This window comes from Cryptomeria japonica, chromosome 2, assembly GCF_030272615.1.
Source record: "Cryptomeria japonica chromosome 2, Sugi_1.0, whole genome shotgun sequence".
In the NCBI taxonomy this organism is placed as follows: Eukaryota; Viridiplantae; Streptophyta; class Pinopsida; order Cupressales; family Cupressaceae; genus Cryptomeria; species Cryptomeria japonica.
The window spans coordinates 641,618,820-641,638,841 of record NC_081406.1 but is presented as its reverse complement, the minus strand read 5'-3'; the positions used below and the strand labels follow the sequence as shown (position 1 = coordinate 641,638,841).

At 32.7% G+C, this 20,022-nt stretch overlaps 1 protein-coding gene and 1 long non-coding RNA gene across 5 annotated transcripts in view; one reads left to right on the top strand and one right to left on the bottom strand.

Annotated features, from left to right (window-relative positions):
• The window catches only part of LOC131055126 (uncharacterized), a 60,588-nt gene that overhangs the window by 31,641 nt on the left and 8,925 nt on the right, over nucleotides 1–20,022 (top strand). The window contains exon 3 of one of the 2 annotated variants that reach the window (XR_009108140.2): nucleotides 8,834–9,241. The exons of the other annotated variant lie outside the window; for it this stretch is intronic. This is a non-coding gene — a long non-coding RNA (uncharacterized LOC131055126). Of the gene's footprint in view, nucleotides 1–8,833; nucleotides 9,242–20,022 lie in introns of those variants that run through there. 2 annotated transcript variants of the gene reach the window in all.
• The window catches only part of LOC131055107 (serine/arginine-rich SC35-like splicing factor SCL28), a 74,955-nt gene that overhangs the window by 51,897 nt on the left and 3,036 nt on the right, over nucleotides 1–20,022 (bottom strand). For 2 of the 3 annotated variants that reach the window (XM_059216801.1, XM_057989757.2), the window contains exon 2: nucleotides 5,831–5,908. The exons of the other annotated variant lie outside the window; for it this stretch is intronic. In XM_059216801.1, coding sequence (XP_059072784.1) covers nucleotides 5,831–5,908 — 78 coding nt within the window. The remainder of the gene's footprint in view (nucleotides 1–5,830; nucleotides 5,909–20,022) is intronic. 3 annotated transcript variants of the gene reach the window in all.

Sequence of the window (20,022 nt, the reverse complement as noted above, 5' to 3'; positions counted from 1 at the left end):
AGTTGAGCTTTGCCTTAGATCCACATTCTTTTGTTTCCAAGGAGTCAATTACGAGCAAGAAGATAGTGTAGCTATGGGTTCCCCTCTCTCTCTCTCCTATCATTGCTAACCTCTATATGGAGTTTTTGAAGAATCCACTCTCTTCTCTTTCCCCCTTAAATCAAGGTGTTGGAAATGCTATATAGACTATACAATGCTTGTTGGCTTCACAGTTTGAAAAAACTAGAAGAGTTTCATGCCCACCTAAATGGCTTGGCCCTCGCTATCTCTTTCACCAAGGAGATTGAGTCGTATAACCACATCCCCTTCCTCGACAATTTTCTCCCCAGGAAACCAGATAGAACCTTAGCCCAAACTGTTTATCACAAATCTACCTACATTGACCTTTACCTTCACTCTTCCTTCCACCACCACCTTGCCCAAAAAGTAAGCATTCTCAAAACCTTGACCATTAGAGCCTTACATATTTGTGATGCGGAACACTTAAATCAGGAGTTAGCTTATCTTCGCCATGTCTTCCTTTTGAATGGCTATAGTAAGAAGCAAATCTCCAAAACCTTCAATCAAGCTAAGCCCATCTTTTTCTCCAAACCCAAACCAATCGCCCCCTTCACCCCACCCACTGCCACCCTTCCTTACATTGAAGGCATTTCACACAATCTCCAAAATCCTTCTTAACAAAGGACATTCGTTGTGCCTTAAAACCCGTTTCAACCTAGGGAAACTTCATCCCTTCTCTCAAAGATCCCAGGGACCATATTGACTCTTGTCTCTATAAAGTCATTTGTTCTTGTGGCATTCCATACATTGGTGAAATTGATCGCTCTTTCAAAACCAAAATCAAAGAACACATTGCAGATATTAAGCATGGGTGGGTTATCAACTCTACCCTACTTGATCATTCCTTCTCCACCAAACACCACACATGCTTAAAAGACACCCAAATTCTTTCGAAAGAAGACAACTTTTCCAAACACAGGCTTTAGGAAGCCATAAATATCTATAACCCCCTGTCCAATCTTAACCGTGACGAAGGATGGACCTTGAGTTCCTCATGGAGCAGCGACAAGGGTTCATCCATGATCCTTCACTTGTGTGTCAACTTCGTAAGTCTCTTAATGGCCTTAAATAGGCTCCTCGAGCTTGGTATGCCAAGATGGACTCATTCCTTCTGACAGTTGGTTTCACTCCATGCCATTCTGATCCGAACATATACGTCTTGCACCAGGATGCAACTCTCACATTTATGGTTCTCAATGTTGATGACTTGTTGATCATAGGGAGTCACTCATCCACCATCAAGACAGTGAAAATTGCTCTACATGATAGATTTTTGATGTCAGACTTGGATCTTCAGCATTACTTCTTGGGGATTGAGATTACTCAGTCATCTTCAGGTATCTTCCTTGGAGAACCCAAGTATGCACTTGATATGCTCTCCAGATTTTGTATGGCTGATTGTAAGCTTGCACTGACTGGACATTGTTGTCAGGGATCAAACTTGAGGCCAAGTGCTCTTCACCCTTGGTTGATGGTACTTTATATCGACAACTTGTTGGGAGTCTCATCTACTTGACCATTAGTACATATGGACCCATCAATCACATTGAATGATAATATATTGAAGGGAAACACACAACTGGTATGAACATGCATGCCTTGATAGCAATGATCACTACTAGGTCATTGTGGAGACTTGCCTACAATAGTTGATGTAATTAGGTGATTCTACGAGGTTTATAGTGACATTCATCTCTTATTTTTGTTTCTCCCAAAATCTATGGCCTCCTTTTTTTTGTTTAGATTACAATAAAATTATTGTACCATGAATATGAATGTTTCCTAATGTTTCTGTAGCAAAACGTTAAATAAACAATCTCTTCAATAAGTAGCTTAGTCTCCATACAATTTGTACTTACATGCATCAATTACTTAAGAATCTTAGTGCTGTGATATTTTTTATTTTTAAGAAGTTTGTAAATATGGTGTTGTTTGAATCCATATGAGAACCCTTCATCTACTAGAATATAGAAATTACTAATATTTTCTCCTTTAACATACCATGTTTTAACGTGACTTGTGAAAAAAAGGGAGTTGGTTCTCGATGTGTAGTTTCATTATTAGGAGGATACCATTGAATTTTTTATTAGTGTATGAAATAGTTTGGATGTTTACCAAGTAATTTTTTTTTTAATCAAAAATAGCTTGAAAAATTATTTTATGGTGGCGTTCTTGTGTGGTTCAGGTAATATGACCTCTATTTGTTTTCCATTCCCTAGTGTAGGTTGCTTATTTTTTGTTTGTATTTCACATTTGTTGTCATTAAGCATCATTTATCTTTTGTGAAACGATATTATTTCCATTACTTTATTTTTGATGGTTGACATTTTATGAGGTGTGGAAATTGAAGTTTTTTAATTTTTCGAAATAGACAAGTTATGCTTTTAGCCAGTTTGAAATATATGTTGTAATGTAGGTTTTTCCAAATGTCAACTATAAATATTATACTTTCAATAGGTTGTTCTTAATGTTTTAAGAGTTAATGGAAAATCCTTTTAGTAGAGTTTTTTTATCTTAATACTATCAACAGACTATATATTTATAAAGTAAAAGGCATAAATATTGAAATAATACATTAATATAATAAAAATATATACAACAATAGGCTGGCCAAAAATAAAAAGGGTAGATAGAAAGGGGCCAAAAGGTTGTAACAACACAAATAGATAATGTATTGAGAAGTAGGGCCTAGGAAAGCACCAATAGACCGCCCAAGTATTTAAGAGTATCTAGACTTTGTTGCATGCTAGTAGGGGAGTCATCTCTTTGCCTTAAAATTTTTCTACGTTCAAGAAAGACATAAGAATACTTTGTAGATCTAATGACTCATTTTTAGGCATTTTGAATACAAGCATTGAGTAAATGGGATTGTGCTGAGAACAACTTGCAACATGGTGATTTTTCTTGAAAGGGCTAACAATTTTCTTTTCCAAGAGGCAACCTTTTTAGTGATTACAGATGTGATACCTTTCCAAATGGTTTATTTCCTTTACCCAAGAAGAATGGAATTCCAAGGTACTTGCAATGAATAACTTCATAAGGAAATCTCCAAAAAATTGTAATTCCTGTTGAACATAAATAGGCACATTTAAAAAGTTTTTTTTTGTTTATTGATAGATTGTTCTGTAGCCTTCAAATAGGTGAAGACTATATGTTTGATAGCTCCACCAAAGAGAAGGGTGTCATCAAGAAAAAAGGCAATAAGTGAAGCTTGCGGCTAAATTGGCTCCAAAACAACACTGTCGTACCACGAAAAATCAATAACACGAAGTTAGTCGTGCATTACAGATCGTTGATCGTGCAAGCTACGATTGTGATTTTTCCAAAAAGTCAATAACACGAGTTTTATAGTGTCGTTTTGGAGCCAGTTTAGGCGCGTCCATAAGTGAAAGGGTAAGGGACAACAAAATTAGATATACCCTTCCAAATAATTTGAATGTTTGATGCTTGAGTGGATTTGTTGAGCCCTTCAACCATTAAAATGAAAGGAAAAGGGTATAGAGGATCCCCTTGTTGAACACCTTGGGAAGAAGAAAGAAGACCACTTGGAGTTGTAGTCAACAAAATGGTTTTTTTTACTCCAATAATGCATGAAAGGATCCACTTACACTAGCTATTGCAAAAACCAAATTTTCTAAGTGTTTCTATTGGGAATCTTTTTCTCCAACAAGTCCAACTAACCCTATCATATGCTTTTTGCATGTCCAATTTATGAATCATGGAAGTAAGTTGCTTTGTGTTGATGGAATGTAAAACCTCATGAGCAACTATTGCATCATCCAAGTTTTCACTTCTTGAAACAAAACCACCACCCCACTCTTTAGAAATAATAAGAGGAATTATAGTTATCAACCTCAAAGCAATAGCCTTTGTAGAAAAATTATAGATAGTATTAGAAAGCACAATATGATGGAAATCCACAAATGTAGAATTATGATCATAATGAAAGTTGAATTCAACTCTTTAAGGATAGACATATTTCTTCTAGGGCTAAAACATCACGACCCACATGACCCCAACATTTTTGATAGAATTGTGTTGTAGAACCATTTAGCCTTGGAGTTTTGTTGTGGGGCATTGAGATGACAACAATCCTTAACTCGAACCAATCTAGGAATGTTGTCCAAAACTAGATAATGAGAGAGGTCCTATTGAGGTTGGGGGGGGGGGGGAACAAAATTTCTAAAGCAGTCAAATGCCACTTTTGAATTTTCTTGAGTGAAAAGAAGAGATCCATTCATGAATTAGTAAATTCAATCTTGTTTTCTTGCCTCCTCAATTTTCTGGAAGCATGATTTTTTTTTGTGTTCCTATCATTAGTTTTTAGCCATAATTTTCTAGATTTTTAGTTCTACTATTGGTCTTCTCTTAGCAAGACTTATTCTGAATCTAGTTTAAAAGCCTTTTCCTATTCAAAAGTGATCCTATACATGCTGTTAATGATGACTACCTTATATAATGTAGCCAAATCTAATTAAATCCTTTCTTTTCTGACAAAGATGTTTTTGAAATGATTTTTATTCCAATATTTAATCTTATTCAAAAAATTCAATTTCATACATGATTGATACATTCTTTAGCTTGGTATGAAGGGAGAATGTTTCCAGCAATAATTTCCAACAATAATAAAAGAGTATAACATAAATCACATGGACTCACATCTAAATGGGATCTTTGCATAATGAATTTGTAACATAATTGAAAAGTGATCAAATTGGAATGTGTAAGGTATTTCTTTCATATATATATATATATATATATATATATATATATATATATATATATATATATTTTATCAACAAGGAAATTCAATGACGTCATGGGTGGTAAAACCTCCTTTGGCAACTCTTTGAATTGTTTTTGAAATGATAAACAAAGAAATATTATGATACTTTTTATTATTGAAATAAAGTTATAATTTTTTTAATTTAAGTTGAAGTAATTATATAAACTTGAAGCTCATCTCCCACTTATAATATAATTTTTTTTGGGTTAAATTTATATAAACTTAATAAGATCTATTTGAAGGTATTGTTAATATTAGTAATCATCATTAGGCATCTAAAATTCAGTTAGTCAATGAGAAGATATTGATCATACTGTTTAACTCTTACTATATAGTGTCGTCCAATGATTATTGTACTGTTGTGTGAGAAATCATTAAAAAAGTCTCGGTGTTTCGAGAAAACTCTCTTGATACGTATACATATAAATATGCTTTAAATTATTATAGCCAACAAATGGCCAATTTTTACATGGAAACATGCCGCATTAACCCAAATTTCACAATTAGGTAGCTATTGTAACCTTTATTTGATCTCCATGACTTTATTAAAAAATGTATAGCTAAATCAAAGAAGGTGTCAATCTATTGTCTACCAAATCTAACTTGATAAACTTTAAAAATTATATGAAAATAAGGAAAATCAAGGTAAACTTGAATTTTTTTAAATTTTTACTATTTAAAAATGAGAAAATGTATTTAAAAAAATAAATAATAACTATACATTATTATTAATGTACAATGTATTTATTAAAATAATTATATCATTTTGTTATCTAATTTTTTATTGAAAATATTTTACATAAAATATATAAAGAAAAGAAGTCATATATGATTTTATTTATATTATATAGTAATGTAAAGTAAATAGCAATAAATAGAAAGAAAATATTGTTAAATTGTATGTATATAAGATAAAATTTGAATTAAACAATAAAAAAAAAATTTGACTACAAGAAAAAGGAAACCATGAATCACTAAATATACCTTGTATGATAATTTGTTGGAATATATACATCATTCACAAGTCCAAAACCCTCGAATGCATTGTAAATATCTTCTGACCTATACATTAAAAAATCCAAATATTATCTTGAAAATTTAAATCAATAATCAACTCATAAACATAACTCAAAAGACATAAACATAACTATAGTTTTATTTCAAACAATTTAACCCTTTTGTTATACTATTATATTATTCATATCATTAGAAGAGCATATGAACATGCAAACCTTTTATTTCTTGTAATTGTTGCAAGCGAAATAGTTTTTACATATTGAGCAAATTCCTATTACTCAATTTTGTAATAATAATTTGGTTTTGTTCTTAATGTTGACTATATCTGTATGGTAAAAGTGTTTTTCCTAATAAATAAATAAATGTTTGTTGATTAAAACATAAAGACCATATTTTGTTAAGTATAAAAAGAAGATATAAAAGTTTCTTCTTGCACATGTATTTAATAATAATTTTTTTACATTGTGATGTGAAAATGACAAGTGAATTACACATTAGTAATTGATGTCATATTGACGCGATTAATGTGAACTCATGATATCACTTGAATGCTATATTACTTTAGTTATTATTTCTTATTTATTATGATTAACAATTCTCTACAACATTTATTATCAATGTTGTGAGGACCTGGAGGATTTGTTGAGGGTGGCAAGAGATGCAGCAGTAGATCAATTCAAAATGTCCAAATGACTTTTTCTTGAAATGAAGAAAGTAAGCATTAACATTTGCTTGCTAGAAAGCAAAATTGTTGCACTTGAGAATGTTGAAGGTAAATTTGGACAAGAAGAAAATGCTTGCTATCCTGGAGAATGTGGTGAAGGATATTAGTATCCTGAAGATTGATTATTAAGGTTGCCTTGGAGTGTTTGAGGATGAAAAGGATCAATGATAATCTCACCAATCTTGTGAACATGAGTTACAGGACTATCCATAGTGGTGCAAAGAGTATCAAGGTTTCGGTGGATAAGTTGCAGAAACTCCAAGTTTCCAAGTCTATGATAAGACTTTTATTGATCTTGAGAATGTTGATACGGTTAAGAAGGTGATGGATGATAAGGGTACTTGTGCTCGTACTTAGGAGAACCTTAAATAATCCATGGAGTAGGCTAAAGATGACTTGCAGGATATACCTAACCTGTCTCAGGATTAGCTTGAAGTTGAGGTTGCAGAGGCTCTGGAGAATCTTCGTTAGAGCTCGGTTTCTTCTTTCTTTATGTTTTTTGGTCCAATCTGGTTTGAGTCTGTATTTTTTGAGTTTTTGTTGTTGGTTGGCTGCATGTATGCATATGGCAACATTTCTTAAATAGGGTTTCCAATTCCTTCAAAATCTTCTTTACCCTTAATAAAAAATATTTACTATCAATGCATCTTTTTATTTTTTTTAATTGATATAATATTATATTAGTAACATCTTTCATTGATTATATATAAAATATATTATGCTAGTACCTTTTATCCAATGTTCATATATTTAATATTATTAACTCATTCACATGTGCGTGTTTATATTATTAGCGTACACACACGTGTCTATGGTTTTATATTATTTATTCTCAGACACAAGTGTGTGTTTTTATATTATTAATTTTATACTTCTATTGTCATGCTAACTTCAAAGAACTATTTATGTAGGAAACTAGGGATGAAGAAGATTCACTACCTTGAGTAGGATTTGTTTTCTAATCTTAGGTTGTAGTCATTCCTTAACTAAATGACCATTAACATAAAAATGCTTGGTTTAACAACAATGAAATCATATACCACACCACATAGAGAACATTGAGTGTTTTTTCATTGGTTGGACTATCATATGGAGGTTGTATGGAATTTTGGGATATTCAACTAGTAGTGATGTTTCCTTGGATGACTAGACACATGAATGACATTGAGACTTATGTTGTCTCATTTTATGTGGAGACATCCTCAAGGGAAGATCCTTGACAATGTGATCATATATGTCTTCTAAGTTCACTTGTTTGTTGTCTGGGTTTCTACCAAACATATCTTGTTTGTTTGTAGAGTCACACATTTATGATTTGGATGATACTTTTGGGGACCTTGCTTTCCTCTTTATATAGTTCTTTCAATGCTACTTGTTCATCTTATTTGAAACTTATTCTTTGTCATTTTCACATGGTTTTGAGAGGTAAATTGTTTTAGGTAGGCTTGGGACTCTTGATTCGATTGTAGCACATTTTGATATTCACATGGATATACTTGAGCATAGTTTTGAGATATGATACATCATATTGCTTCTTTGAGTTCAACTTACTTCAATATTCACCATTGGAGTTTATAAGAGGAAAAATGTCATTTGGCACAAATGGATCATATTCAACATTAATATATGAGCATCCTCTTTTGACATAGGGACTATTTTATTATGAGGGTTTCACAGTTTCTTCCACTCTCTTATGGGGTTGCCTATGGCATAAAAAATTTGGTCATTTCCACTATCTTTATTAGCATAGCTCAACCAAGATAATAGTCTTTGGATTGGTGTAAGGTTGTTTATTTATTTTTATTTTTATGTGTTTCCTCTCCTCATATCACAATAGGGATGGAGTCTTGTCCTATCGGTTTTCTCTTCTCCACTTTTGGGAGATTCACTCTCTTTGTATTATAAGGTTACTTTACATTGTACATAGGTACCTAACTTGACCCTGTTTTAGGATATATTTGGTTTCACCTTAGTTGCACTTCAAGGAGGGGTCTTAATGTAATATTTTTTATTATTTCAGATTTATTTACCTGAAGAATGGCATTTCCCATGTGTTATTTAAGTTACTTAGATTATTTATTTTTAATCATTGAGGTAGGAGGGAAAATTAGATAAGTAATCACTTTATTTTGGGTTTTATATCATATCTTGATTCTCGTTGAATTTGGAAACTATAAGTTTATCTTGATTCTCGTTGAATTTGATTAAGCTTCCTAATGGCACAAACAATTATGCTGAATATGTAGGTCTTCTTGGTGGCTTGAAACTAGTGAATGCATCTACAAAAATTGGTTCTATATGGAAACTGATAAATCTAAGCTACGAGATGGTAGCAGAGGAAGTTGAAATCAGAATCCTTCGAGGGTTTTGTAATAGATGTTATCATCATCAAGGATGCCATTAAGGACGAGGACATGAAGGATACCAGTGCAATTATGAGGGATGACTTGAGGAGGAACAATATGGAGACCTATGAATACATGATTAGTGTAAATGCATAGATGTTCACTCCCAAACAATTGGAGAGATCTTAGGAGGTCATTGAGGCCATTAGAGTCCTGTCATTCTCTCTTTGTTGTTGTTTCTCTTTGTAATCTTTTTTTGTGTTTTAATGGAAAGGGTACTACTCCTAGGGTAGCAATTTGTGAAAAATAAAATAAAAATGTTATTATAATTAGTACAAATATCTTGGAGAATGTTGCCTTCTACCAATGTTGTGTGTTGGTGTGGAGATTTGTGGGGCTTTGGCCTTCCCCTGGCAATTTTCATTGTTGGGTGAGTGATTCTTGGAAACTTTTGGTTTCTGGTTGCATTGAGCTTTTCCCTTGTGCTCAAGGTTTTTTTATTGCTTCCTTTGCTTCTTCTGAGGATCTTGAGAAAAGTTATGGGTTTGGGGAGTTAACTCCTCCTTTGTCAAACCCTAGATAACTTCTTTTAACCCTCTTACAAAACCACTTAATGTGCATTCGGTGTGCATTCGACTTACCAATCTTCCTCTTCATTTTTTGCTAGCATTCTTATTATGAGGCCATTGGCAACTCTATCTGCCGTTTCTTGAAGGTGGATGATCCCACTTCCTCCATGGGTCATTCGACTTTTGCTCACATTTTAATTAACATTGACAACTCTATGCATCTCCTTGGGGATGTGGTTCTTATGGTTTCATATAGGCCATGGATTCAATTGTTGGATTATGAGGGCCTCCCGTTTTGTTGTTGCAGATGTTTCTTGACTAGTCTCTTAGCTTCAAATTGTTCGCTTTCTCGTTGTAAAGGTGATGCTACTTGGTGGAAGGATGCCAATGTTGATCACTTGACTGTCATGACTCTCGATTCTTATGATTCTTTAGATGTTGATGTGGACTCCTCCCCAGATGAGGTTGTCCCTTTTACTGTTGTTGTGGCCTTTGCTGGCCCCCCTGGATGTTATGGTTTGACCCCCTTTGGCCTTGCGATTTCTTCGCCTATTGCTCATGTTTTGCAACAACTATCTGCTCTTGATGCTTTAGGTGATGTTTTGTAGCGACAATGTTGCCCAGGTGTGGACGGTTTCTTTGAGGGGATTCCCTCACTTGATCTTCCTAGTAATCATGTCCCTAACAATAGTAGTGCCTGGACTGTTGTTTGTCATAGGCCTAAAGGTAAGTATTCCCCCTCCCAAACTTTGTGTTGGGTTGGGGGTGTTTCTCCCCACTATTGAGTTGGGTTCATAGCGTTTTGCTATTGTGTTGTGATTGGTTTGGTAGGCGTGATTGGTTTGGTAGGCGTTTTTGTAGTTGTCCGTTGGGTTGTTGTTATTGGCTTGTTCGACTTGAGCCTGTACACAGTCAACACCCTTGTTTTGTTGCCTTCTTTTTGTTGCCTATGGGTTGTTTGTTTATAGTGTCAACACCCTTGTTTTTCTACTTTTTTTAATAAAAAACTATTACAAATATCTTAAATTCGTTTATCTAAAAAATGCAAATAGATATCAATCTCAATTTATTTTATTTTCTTAAGAATTATTTTATAACCTTTTTATTTAGTTAAAGAATTGTGGCAGCTTAATTTAAAACTATTTCAAAAACATTTTATTTATTGCAAAATCATTTTATTTATTTTTGAATTACTTTAGAATTATCTTATTTTATTTATTTAAAAAATAATTAATGGTTTTATTTATTTTTAAATATATGTTGATTATGTTTTATTTTTGATATACATAGTCATAATATAACACATCTTTCCTTTCTACTATTATATAGCACTTCATGACATAATAATCAATATTTGTTGATACTTTTCATTAATTATTATTAACTATAACTTTTAACATATTGTGAAGATGGCTCTCTTGGCTCTTAACGACTCTCCTGGCCCTTTTGGTTTGAATTCGTCATTGCCCTCCTCGTTTGGTCCACCCCCTGGAGCCTTGGTGGCTTTGGTAGGAGCTTTCCTCCCATTGAGGGATCCCACTTTGGTCGCCCCTCCTAGCGCTATTGCGACTCTTGCCAACCCCATGGGCTCGATGGCCTTTGCTCTGACCCATGGTGCGACGACTATGTTTGGTAAACACACTTCAGATGCTGCTTTGCCCTCGCTTGTGGGGAAATGTAGCTTCACTCGTGTGGCTCGATCTGCGACTCCCTCCTCCAATGGTGTCTGTCCCCTCCCCTACACCAAGACATCCCTTATGATTTTTTGCTGGCAGGATGTGGTGGATAACATTGGATTTTCTTAGTGTTGTGCCTTGGTGTGTAATTTTTTTGGGTTTTGGCCATCTCTACCAGATCTTCACCATTGGGTAAGTGACTCTTGGAAACCCTTGGTTGCTTACAACATCAAATTGTTTCCATGTGCTAAGGGATTCTTTATTGCCTCCGTTACTTCCTCGGAGGATAGGGATTTGATTCTGGGTAAGGTGTGGGCCTGGGATGCCCACCCTCTCTCGATTAAACCTTTGACCATTGCTTTCAACCTTCTCACTGAACCACTAAACGTGCGTCCAGTATGGGTCCGCCTTGCGAATCTCCCTCTTCACTTTTGGGAATAGTCGTGCTACGATGCTATTGGCAACTCTATTGGTTGCTTCTTGATAGTGGATAAGGATACCTCCTCTATGGGCCACTCAATATTCGCTTGTATCTTGGTTGACATTGATATTGATTCACTGCTCCCTGGTGATGTGGTCCTCATGGTTGGGGATAGGCCATGGACACAGCCGCTCGATTTTTCGAGCCTCCCCTTCTATTGCTGAAAATGCTTCACCACTAGCCACCTAGCCTTAGACTACTCGTTTTCTCGTTGACGAGGTGTCACCACCTGGTGGATGGATGCTACTCTAGACCATTTAACGATTTATGCTTCAGAGGAACTCTGAGAAAGTTCGGCTGAGGGATCTCCTGGTGTCGAGCTAGGTTTGTTGTCTAACCGTGCGGCTCCCTTGTTCCTAGATGCTACTAGTATCTCACCTGATGCAGCTCCTGTCCAATCTTCTGCAACCTCCTTGCAGCCTACAGAGACTCCAAACTGGTCTGCCTTCTACTGATCCCCTTTTGTATAATCTACAGCTTGTGGACCCTAATCATTCCATCGCTTGGATGGTAGTTCGTCAACGATGGAATGGGAGATCCTCTCCCCCCCCACTCTTTCCCCTAAACTTGGTCCGAATGTCTTTGTCCCTGCTTGATTGGGGCCAAGTTTTTGTAGTTTTTGCAGGCCTTCTTTGCTCGTCTGGTTAGATTTGAACTATTGGTTGTGGATAGTCTTGGACTATGTAAAGGGTCGACACCATAGCCAACATTGCTTTTTAATTAAAAACATATTGTGACAAGTGTACAATTCAATGTTCGTAATGTCATATTTAGAGTTTTGTGCTATAAAATACAATTGAAATTAAAAAGACTCAATTACATGAAAGGGAAGATTTTGTATAATTTATAAAAAGTATAAAGTTATAATTAAATATATATATAATCTATAATATACTTTAAAAAAATAAGATATATCTTAACATTTTAAGAGTAACCTTAAATAGATAACTATCAAAAAAGTAATTTAACAATTAAAATCAATCACCAATTTTAACCCTAATTACAATTACAAAGACAAAACAATTGTTTTGTATTTTAACAATAATAATTTTATTCATTTCCAAGCCAAAGAAACAATTTTTTAATTATAAATAAAAATAGGTTGAAATTTTTATTTTGATGATTTAATCTTCTGATAATGATCTAGGTCCTTATAGATGAATATATGTTTATTTTATATTTGGACTCTTCTTTTGATGTTTGCTTCGAGCTAGGTTGGCCTACTACTGCTCATTACTGGAATTAATTATTATATGTACTCATTTTATTGAATCCTCCATTATTAAAATTTATGAGACATTATTGGACCTTGGATCATTAAAATGCTTAATTATTTTTATATTGAACAAAGAAATCACAAGAATGAAAGCTACCAAAAGGTAGTTGAAAGGAAGGACTTAACAACTAGTAATAACTCAACCAATAGGATTGCAAGAAAAACATAAAATGTAGAGTTGTCTTACATTGACTAAGCTTGTTGGCTAGCTGAAACTTCAAAATGTGTTCACCAATTAAAATTCTTAATTGGTGAACATATTCTTTTTTATGGGCAAGTATATAGAATTTACACAAAAAAATATATTTAAGTGAAAAGTAAAAATATTGATAGTTTAAATTGAAAATTAGTTTGTATTATCTTCTAGAAAATTGGTTGGTGGATAATATTGAAGGTGTGGAAAATGAGAACATATCTATCTTGTAACAAGGACACAGTGAAGATGGAATGAAATTGTACCATTGAGTGCTCAACCTACAATAACAAATGTATCAATTATGAAGACAACTTGAAAGTGAACAATCTAAATGTCATGTTTGAGGAGGTTGGGTTGACCAAAATTGCAACTTTTAATATCAAGATCCACTATAGAATCTAATCAACATCATTAAGGGTTTATAAAGTTCATAATGTTTTTCCTTTGTGTCTCAAGACATGGTTTGAATGTGACTTCTTTGTTGCTCCTCTTGATCCCAAAATAATGCTTGACTAGTTTGTTTTATTTGTTCAATGTTTCATCCGTCAATTCAAAGTACAACACCATATGAAAACATCGTATAATACTATTTAATTTTTCTATTTAAAACTAAATAATATTAGTTGTGACCCAATCTTGCAGCTTTTATCCGTTCCATAAATCTCAACTACCAACTAGATATTTTGTCGAGCATTAGTAAGAACATTTTTAAGTTTGAAATTTCTCACAAACTAATTTTGTATAATAGTGTGTCTTCTTAATACACATACATGTCTTGTTACATATTTGATGTGGTATCATTTTATTCTCTCGAAACAACATTCATAAATTTTAATAAATAATTTTTTAATTTCAAAGCACATTTTTGGAAGTCCAATGAAATCATAGACATAAAATTTTACAACTTAGTAGTAACCCCTCTAAAAGTATATTATATTGTTATAATTTTATAAATATAGGTGCATTTAAAAGAAAGGCATTTTCATCCTCAAAAACTTGTTGGGTCTATGATTTGAGGTTTTTCACAAAGGTGGTTAAAACCTTCATTAATATCTTTTCTATAGTTATTAGGAACCTTTTATTGTAGAATAAAGATAAGGATAAATTTTATTTTTCCTATCAAAATTTTGAAACCTTTGATTTTATAATTTCAGCTATTCCCACTTATATATGGTTCACAAAATTGATGATTGTTCTTTCAAAACTTGGTGCAAAGATTGTAAGTGGTATCTTGATACAAAATTTTGAGATTATCAGCCTCAAAAAGGTTATTCTTGGCTTTCATGTCATTTTTCTATATAGTACCTACTTTGAATCAAAGATGGTTTCTACAATCCCTAATATCAACATATATTGCGCATCATTTGGTCAATTATGCTTGAACCAAAGCTTGCTTATTTTTTTTGGTGTATTATTTTCTAAAGCCTCTCGATTAGTCTCAAATTAATCCACTTTGAGATTTTAGATCCTTGATGTCCTTGATGTGGTCATCAAAAGTCTTTGAAACATCTCTTCTTATTTTATCCTAAAGTTTATGATTTTTGGACTTGAATTCATGAATTCGTCAAGTCTTTTAAGTCTAAATCTTTTTTCTAATATTTTATTATATTATTTTTTATTAACATAAAACTTTATACAAAATGTTTAGAAAAAAAGTGCTTAACAATATCATAAGTCACCAATCATAAATTTGAGTAATAAATATTGATTTTGTATGTTGCCACAACTCCCACTCTATAAGATGTAATATTTCATTAATTATTATTTTTTGAATAACTCTTTAATTATATTTTATGTTAATAATAAAATTATATATTTTTTTCCAAATTGATGCCTATCCTTATCATTCCCAAGTCTCTTTAATCACTATTTTATTCTAAAACATTACTACTTTCACATTATATTTGTAGTAAATTTGTCAAATTAACATGAGTAGTCTCTCATATATGTACATATTTTGTCTTGAATTTGTAACTAATGTGATTGTTAAGTTTATTATTATTTATATATATATATATATGGTTTGATTAAAATATTTTCTAATAATTAAATTTCTTATAAATTTTTTGCTATATTTTTTGATTTTATTGGATTTTAAATCAAATATAATTATTATGTTGAGAAGTGTAATTATAGTGATAATAGTGGATGAAGTGTAATATATGAATTTGTTAACAAACATGATTAAATAATTGACATAAAAATAATAACATAAAGCAAATAAAATATAATGCTCACGTAAACTATTTAATAACTATAATGAATAGAATAATTTTAATAAAATAACTTTAGTAAATAAAATAGTAAATGATTCTACACTTAATAAATATAATAGTAATTATGTGTGTGTGTGTGTGTAATGCAATTGTCTTTGTAGGCATAATTCTAAGGATTTTTGAGTTGCCCTCCTTATCCCTATGAATGAATGAATGCCTATAATGATGTCCATGATACCAAGTGGTCTAAGGGATTGAGAATTGCAGCTTTAGGTTCTCTATAAACACATTTTGATATTTGATCTCCTACTATGGATCTTGATTAAGAAGCTTCCATTTATCTTTATCCTAGCTTCCTAAATATCTCATGCATGTTAGCAATTGGCAAGTTGTTTTCATTTCTCATATGTTGTGCACTCCATGAGAAAGTCTTATCCCATCTCCATCGCCTCCTCACCATCGAATATGCAAGTTCGCTCTTCCCAAACTTCCTTGGACTCTATCTATTGATCTCTCACATAAGATGATGTGATCCCATTATCAAGTGTTTTGTTAGAAACCTTTCTTTTCCTTTAATAACTTCCCCTAATTATTTTTTATGTTACTGATATGGGTTAAACTCCTTGACATAGTAATGCTTTTTTTTGCCCAATCTACTTTGTCCACATGACAACATTGAAGTCTTTTGTCACATATTTTAATATTTCCTCGTTGGTGTTATGGCATTCATAATATTAATGTTCCATTTTCTCAACCATTTGTTGTCCTAGTTCATGCAAGTTTTCTTCCTCTAACCTAACTCCTCCATAACTATTTTGGGCCAATGATGGTTATCCATTTTGTCAACCTTCTTTAAGTAACCTAGAGCCAAAATAATCCCTATACCTTTGAGAGAGTCCTTGCCTCAACCAAAATAATCTCATAAAGAATTACAATTTCAATTTGATGCTACTTGTGATTAGGTGCTTTTGGAGTCTTTCTAATTATCTCCAACTGCAATTTGACATGTTAGTTCCCCAAAATTTGCATCCATCAATGATAATTGTCGTGACCAACAAACCAAAATGAGTTTTTTTTGGTTTTCCAATCCCAAATTTTAGCTTTTGTACAATTGTTTTGAGGTAAGAAGCTTTCCATCATCCTTATATTCTTTTTTCTCTACACGACTCCCAACTAAGCTTCTTGTGAAAATCAATTTGAAGATACTTGTATCCTTTCACCATTTCTAGTAAGTTGGCTTCGAAAACAAAATTGGTATTTTGCTTTTCTATTTAATAAAAAATCATCACTTTGGTCTTGGTATAGTGCACACACATCCCAATGTCTTGGAAAAAGTGTTCCAAGGTGTTCAAATGTTCCCTTAGGCCATTAGTTGTTTTTAAAACTTGGATAAAATCTTGAACATATAATAGTAGCTTCATTGCATACATATCCAATTGGATACCCTCCCCTTTTGTGTCGCTTAAACAAGCTTCTAGTTTTTCAATGTATAGGCTAAAGGAAATTGGGGATGGATGGAATCACTATTTAACACCAATGCGCTACCAAAACATTCAATCATTCTATCATTTGTTCTACTTTTAGCTCTAACTTTCTCATATAGTTTTTACATTGCTATTCTATTCTTCTTTGGGATACCCAATTCCTCGATTCTCTGCCACAGTTTGTCTCTAGGCACTATTTTAAAGGATTTTTTAAAGTCGATGATATTTTTTCAATCAAGTGTCTAAGGGTGATGCAATGATCAATGGTAGAGTGTTTTTGTCTGAAACCTACCTTCCACTTTGCTCTTTCTCCTTATTGTTTTCCTAGCTATTGATTCTAGATACTATCATGCTCCCTAAGAACTCATATTGGACCTCTTGTGCAATGCATGCCAAATTTTTACAACCCAATTGGCTCTTTTAGTTCTAGTGGAACGAAAATGGTTTCTTGTGTTACAACTTTATTTTTTCTTGTTCATTCTGAAGTCGCTCTGGACTCTCCTGCTAATCATACAAATGTGCCTCCTTTGCATGCCTTGTTGTTGATGGTAAGATTTTAGTTGTTGCTACTTTTCCTTTATCACTTCCTCTCCCTAATGTCTCTATGGTGATCTTTGGTGTTCCCAATGTCAAAAAAGCCTTTAATGCTTGTCCTAATTGTTGTGTCAATGTAGGTTATAAGTCTATTGCTTTAGGGTTAGGTTGATGGTACTATCTGAATAATGTTAGTAATGGGTCTCATGCCTACCTTTTGTGAGAAAAATTATGGTCTCGCCCCCTTGCATAATCTTTCTATATGGTCGTTTGTGGGAAGGATCCGCTTAAGAATAAATGTTTTTACATATATAGCAGCTTGGCTTGTAGGTTTAATATATTTTGCCTTTTATTCCTAATTTACATAAGTGTATATTAGATCCATGGAGGCCTCTTGTTTAGGGAATGATTGAGCTCATATCTTGCACTAAGGGTTTCTTCATTGCATCTCTTGACTCTTCAATATAGATAAGAATTTGATTTTGGATGATAGGACGTGGAAAGAGCATTGTCTGTTCGTTAATCCTTGGACTACTTCCTTCAATGTCCTTTTTAAACGTCTCAGTGTTACACCTCTTTGGGTTCGCATTCCAAATTTTTCTCTCTATTTTTTGAAAGATTCCTACTATGAGGCCATTGGCAACTTTATTGGTCTTTTACTAAAGGTGGACTCTACTACTTTCTACATGGGTTACTTCAAATGCTTTCTTGTATTTTTGTGGATGTCTATATCTTCAAGTCTCTTCATGGGGAAGTTGTTTTTATTATGAGGGATAGGCCTTAGACTCAATTACTTGACTATGACGGTCTCCTCTTTAGATGTGGATGGTGCTTTATCATTGACAATCTGACATCTGATTATCTACTATCCTGACACGAGCACAATGATATCATGGAAGAATGCATGAGAAGATCACATAACTATTCATGCATTTAACTCTTTGATTGATGATTCCTATTAGGATGTTGTGTCCTTCCTCTTAAGATGTTGAATCTGATGTTCAAATGGTGCAACTTCGGCAAGTATCACTCTTGTTGCTCCATTAACTAGTATTGGTGACTCCTAACAATCTATTGCTTTGATGACCTACCTTATTGTGCCAGTGAATTGAGATTTGTTTTAGCCTACTCATAAGGTGGTTATTCAATGTTTGGGTACTCTAGCTTTAAGTCCTTTTGCTTCTACTATGCACATAGATGACACTGTATGGAAGAATCTTCCCCACTTCTCCTAATTACGAGACTTTCGAGGATGATAATATTTTTATAACAACTATATAAAGACAAAAGAAAGGTCTTCCCAAATATGTCTCGTAATCTCATACTAGAGTCAATGGGGTGAGATTGAATAGGGTTAGGTATAAAATAGTCTAGTTTGGATGCTTGGGTTCTCTAGGTTCTCTATTGTTTCTTTCTTTGGTTGTGCTTTGTAGTTGAGTTGCAATTGTGTCTTGATTTATTTTAACAGGTTGTTTGGTTTGTCCCATTTGTATGGTACTCATTTTGTTTCCATGTTGGTTGTTTCATTGTACAAGGGTTTGAGTGTTTTCAAAAACTGATCTTCTATCATAAAAAACATAAATAACAACAAAAATAATTAAAATTAGCATGCAATTTTAAGTGTTTTTGGATAAGTAATAATTCTTATATGCATACAAAGTGCTTTTCCACTAAAAGGCTAAGAATAAAATAATTTTTGAATTATTATAAAGTTAAATATAAATAACTCTCTAGTAAATAAAATAATGAGGTAGTTCATAAGTATTTGAGTGTAGTCTATGATACTTCATTAATACTTTTAAGAGTCATATAACTCAAACATTGACTTAGTTTTGTAATCTTTTCTCAACAAAACAACTTGATTAATCTTGAGTTCTTATCGTTATTTTTATAATAGTCCATTTTATTGACCTTTTGAGTTGAAATTTTTTAATTTGAAAAACTTTTATATCGAAATCTAATTTCCAATATTCTCACCACAAACACAATTACAATTGTACTTTGATCCATATACCTATCAAACGTAAAATCAATTAATCAATGAAATAGACAAAATCATCGCAATTCTTAGTTTGACAGACTCATATCCTACTACAGCTCTAAGATTGCACTATCAAATTTGAAATAAGCTAATCAATGAATGATTTATTTTAACTTTAAAGCAGTGTATTTTGAGTTCAAATTATAAGTAAATATATTGTTTCTATTTTATTTTTTGAGATGTTGTAAGAGAGTTAAAAAAGGGGAAGTGATTTGGAAGTCATTTTGGTATATTTTTTATAAAATTGTTTCAATTCAGTTTTAACTAAAATTAAAATAAATCAATTAAAATTAAATTGAAAAATTTTAATTTTAAAATATATCTTTTATTTTTAATCTTTTAGTAAAATAAATATATTTATTAAAGGTTTATAGTTTAAACAATGAAGAACAATTGGTGAGGGTGATGATATGTTTCTTGATTATGTCATTCATTAAAATTCAAACTTCTAAAAGTATAATATGTGAGATGAAATTTAGATCATGTTTCAGACGACTTTGATGAGATGAATGCTCCAAATCCTTGATTAACCAAAGTGATATCATTCTCTTTATTCGATTTGGCTGAATCCTCTTCGACTAAGAGCCAAAGACTAAGGGATCTCCATTCCACCATAT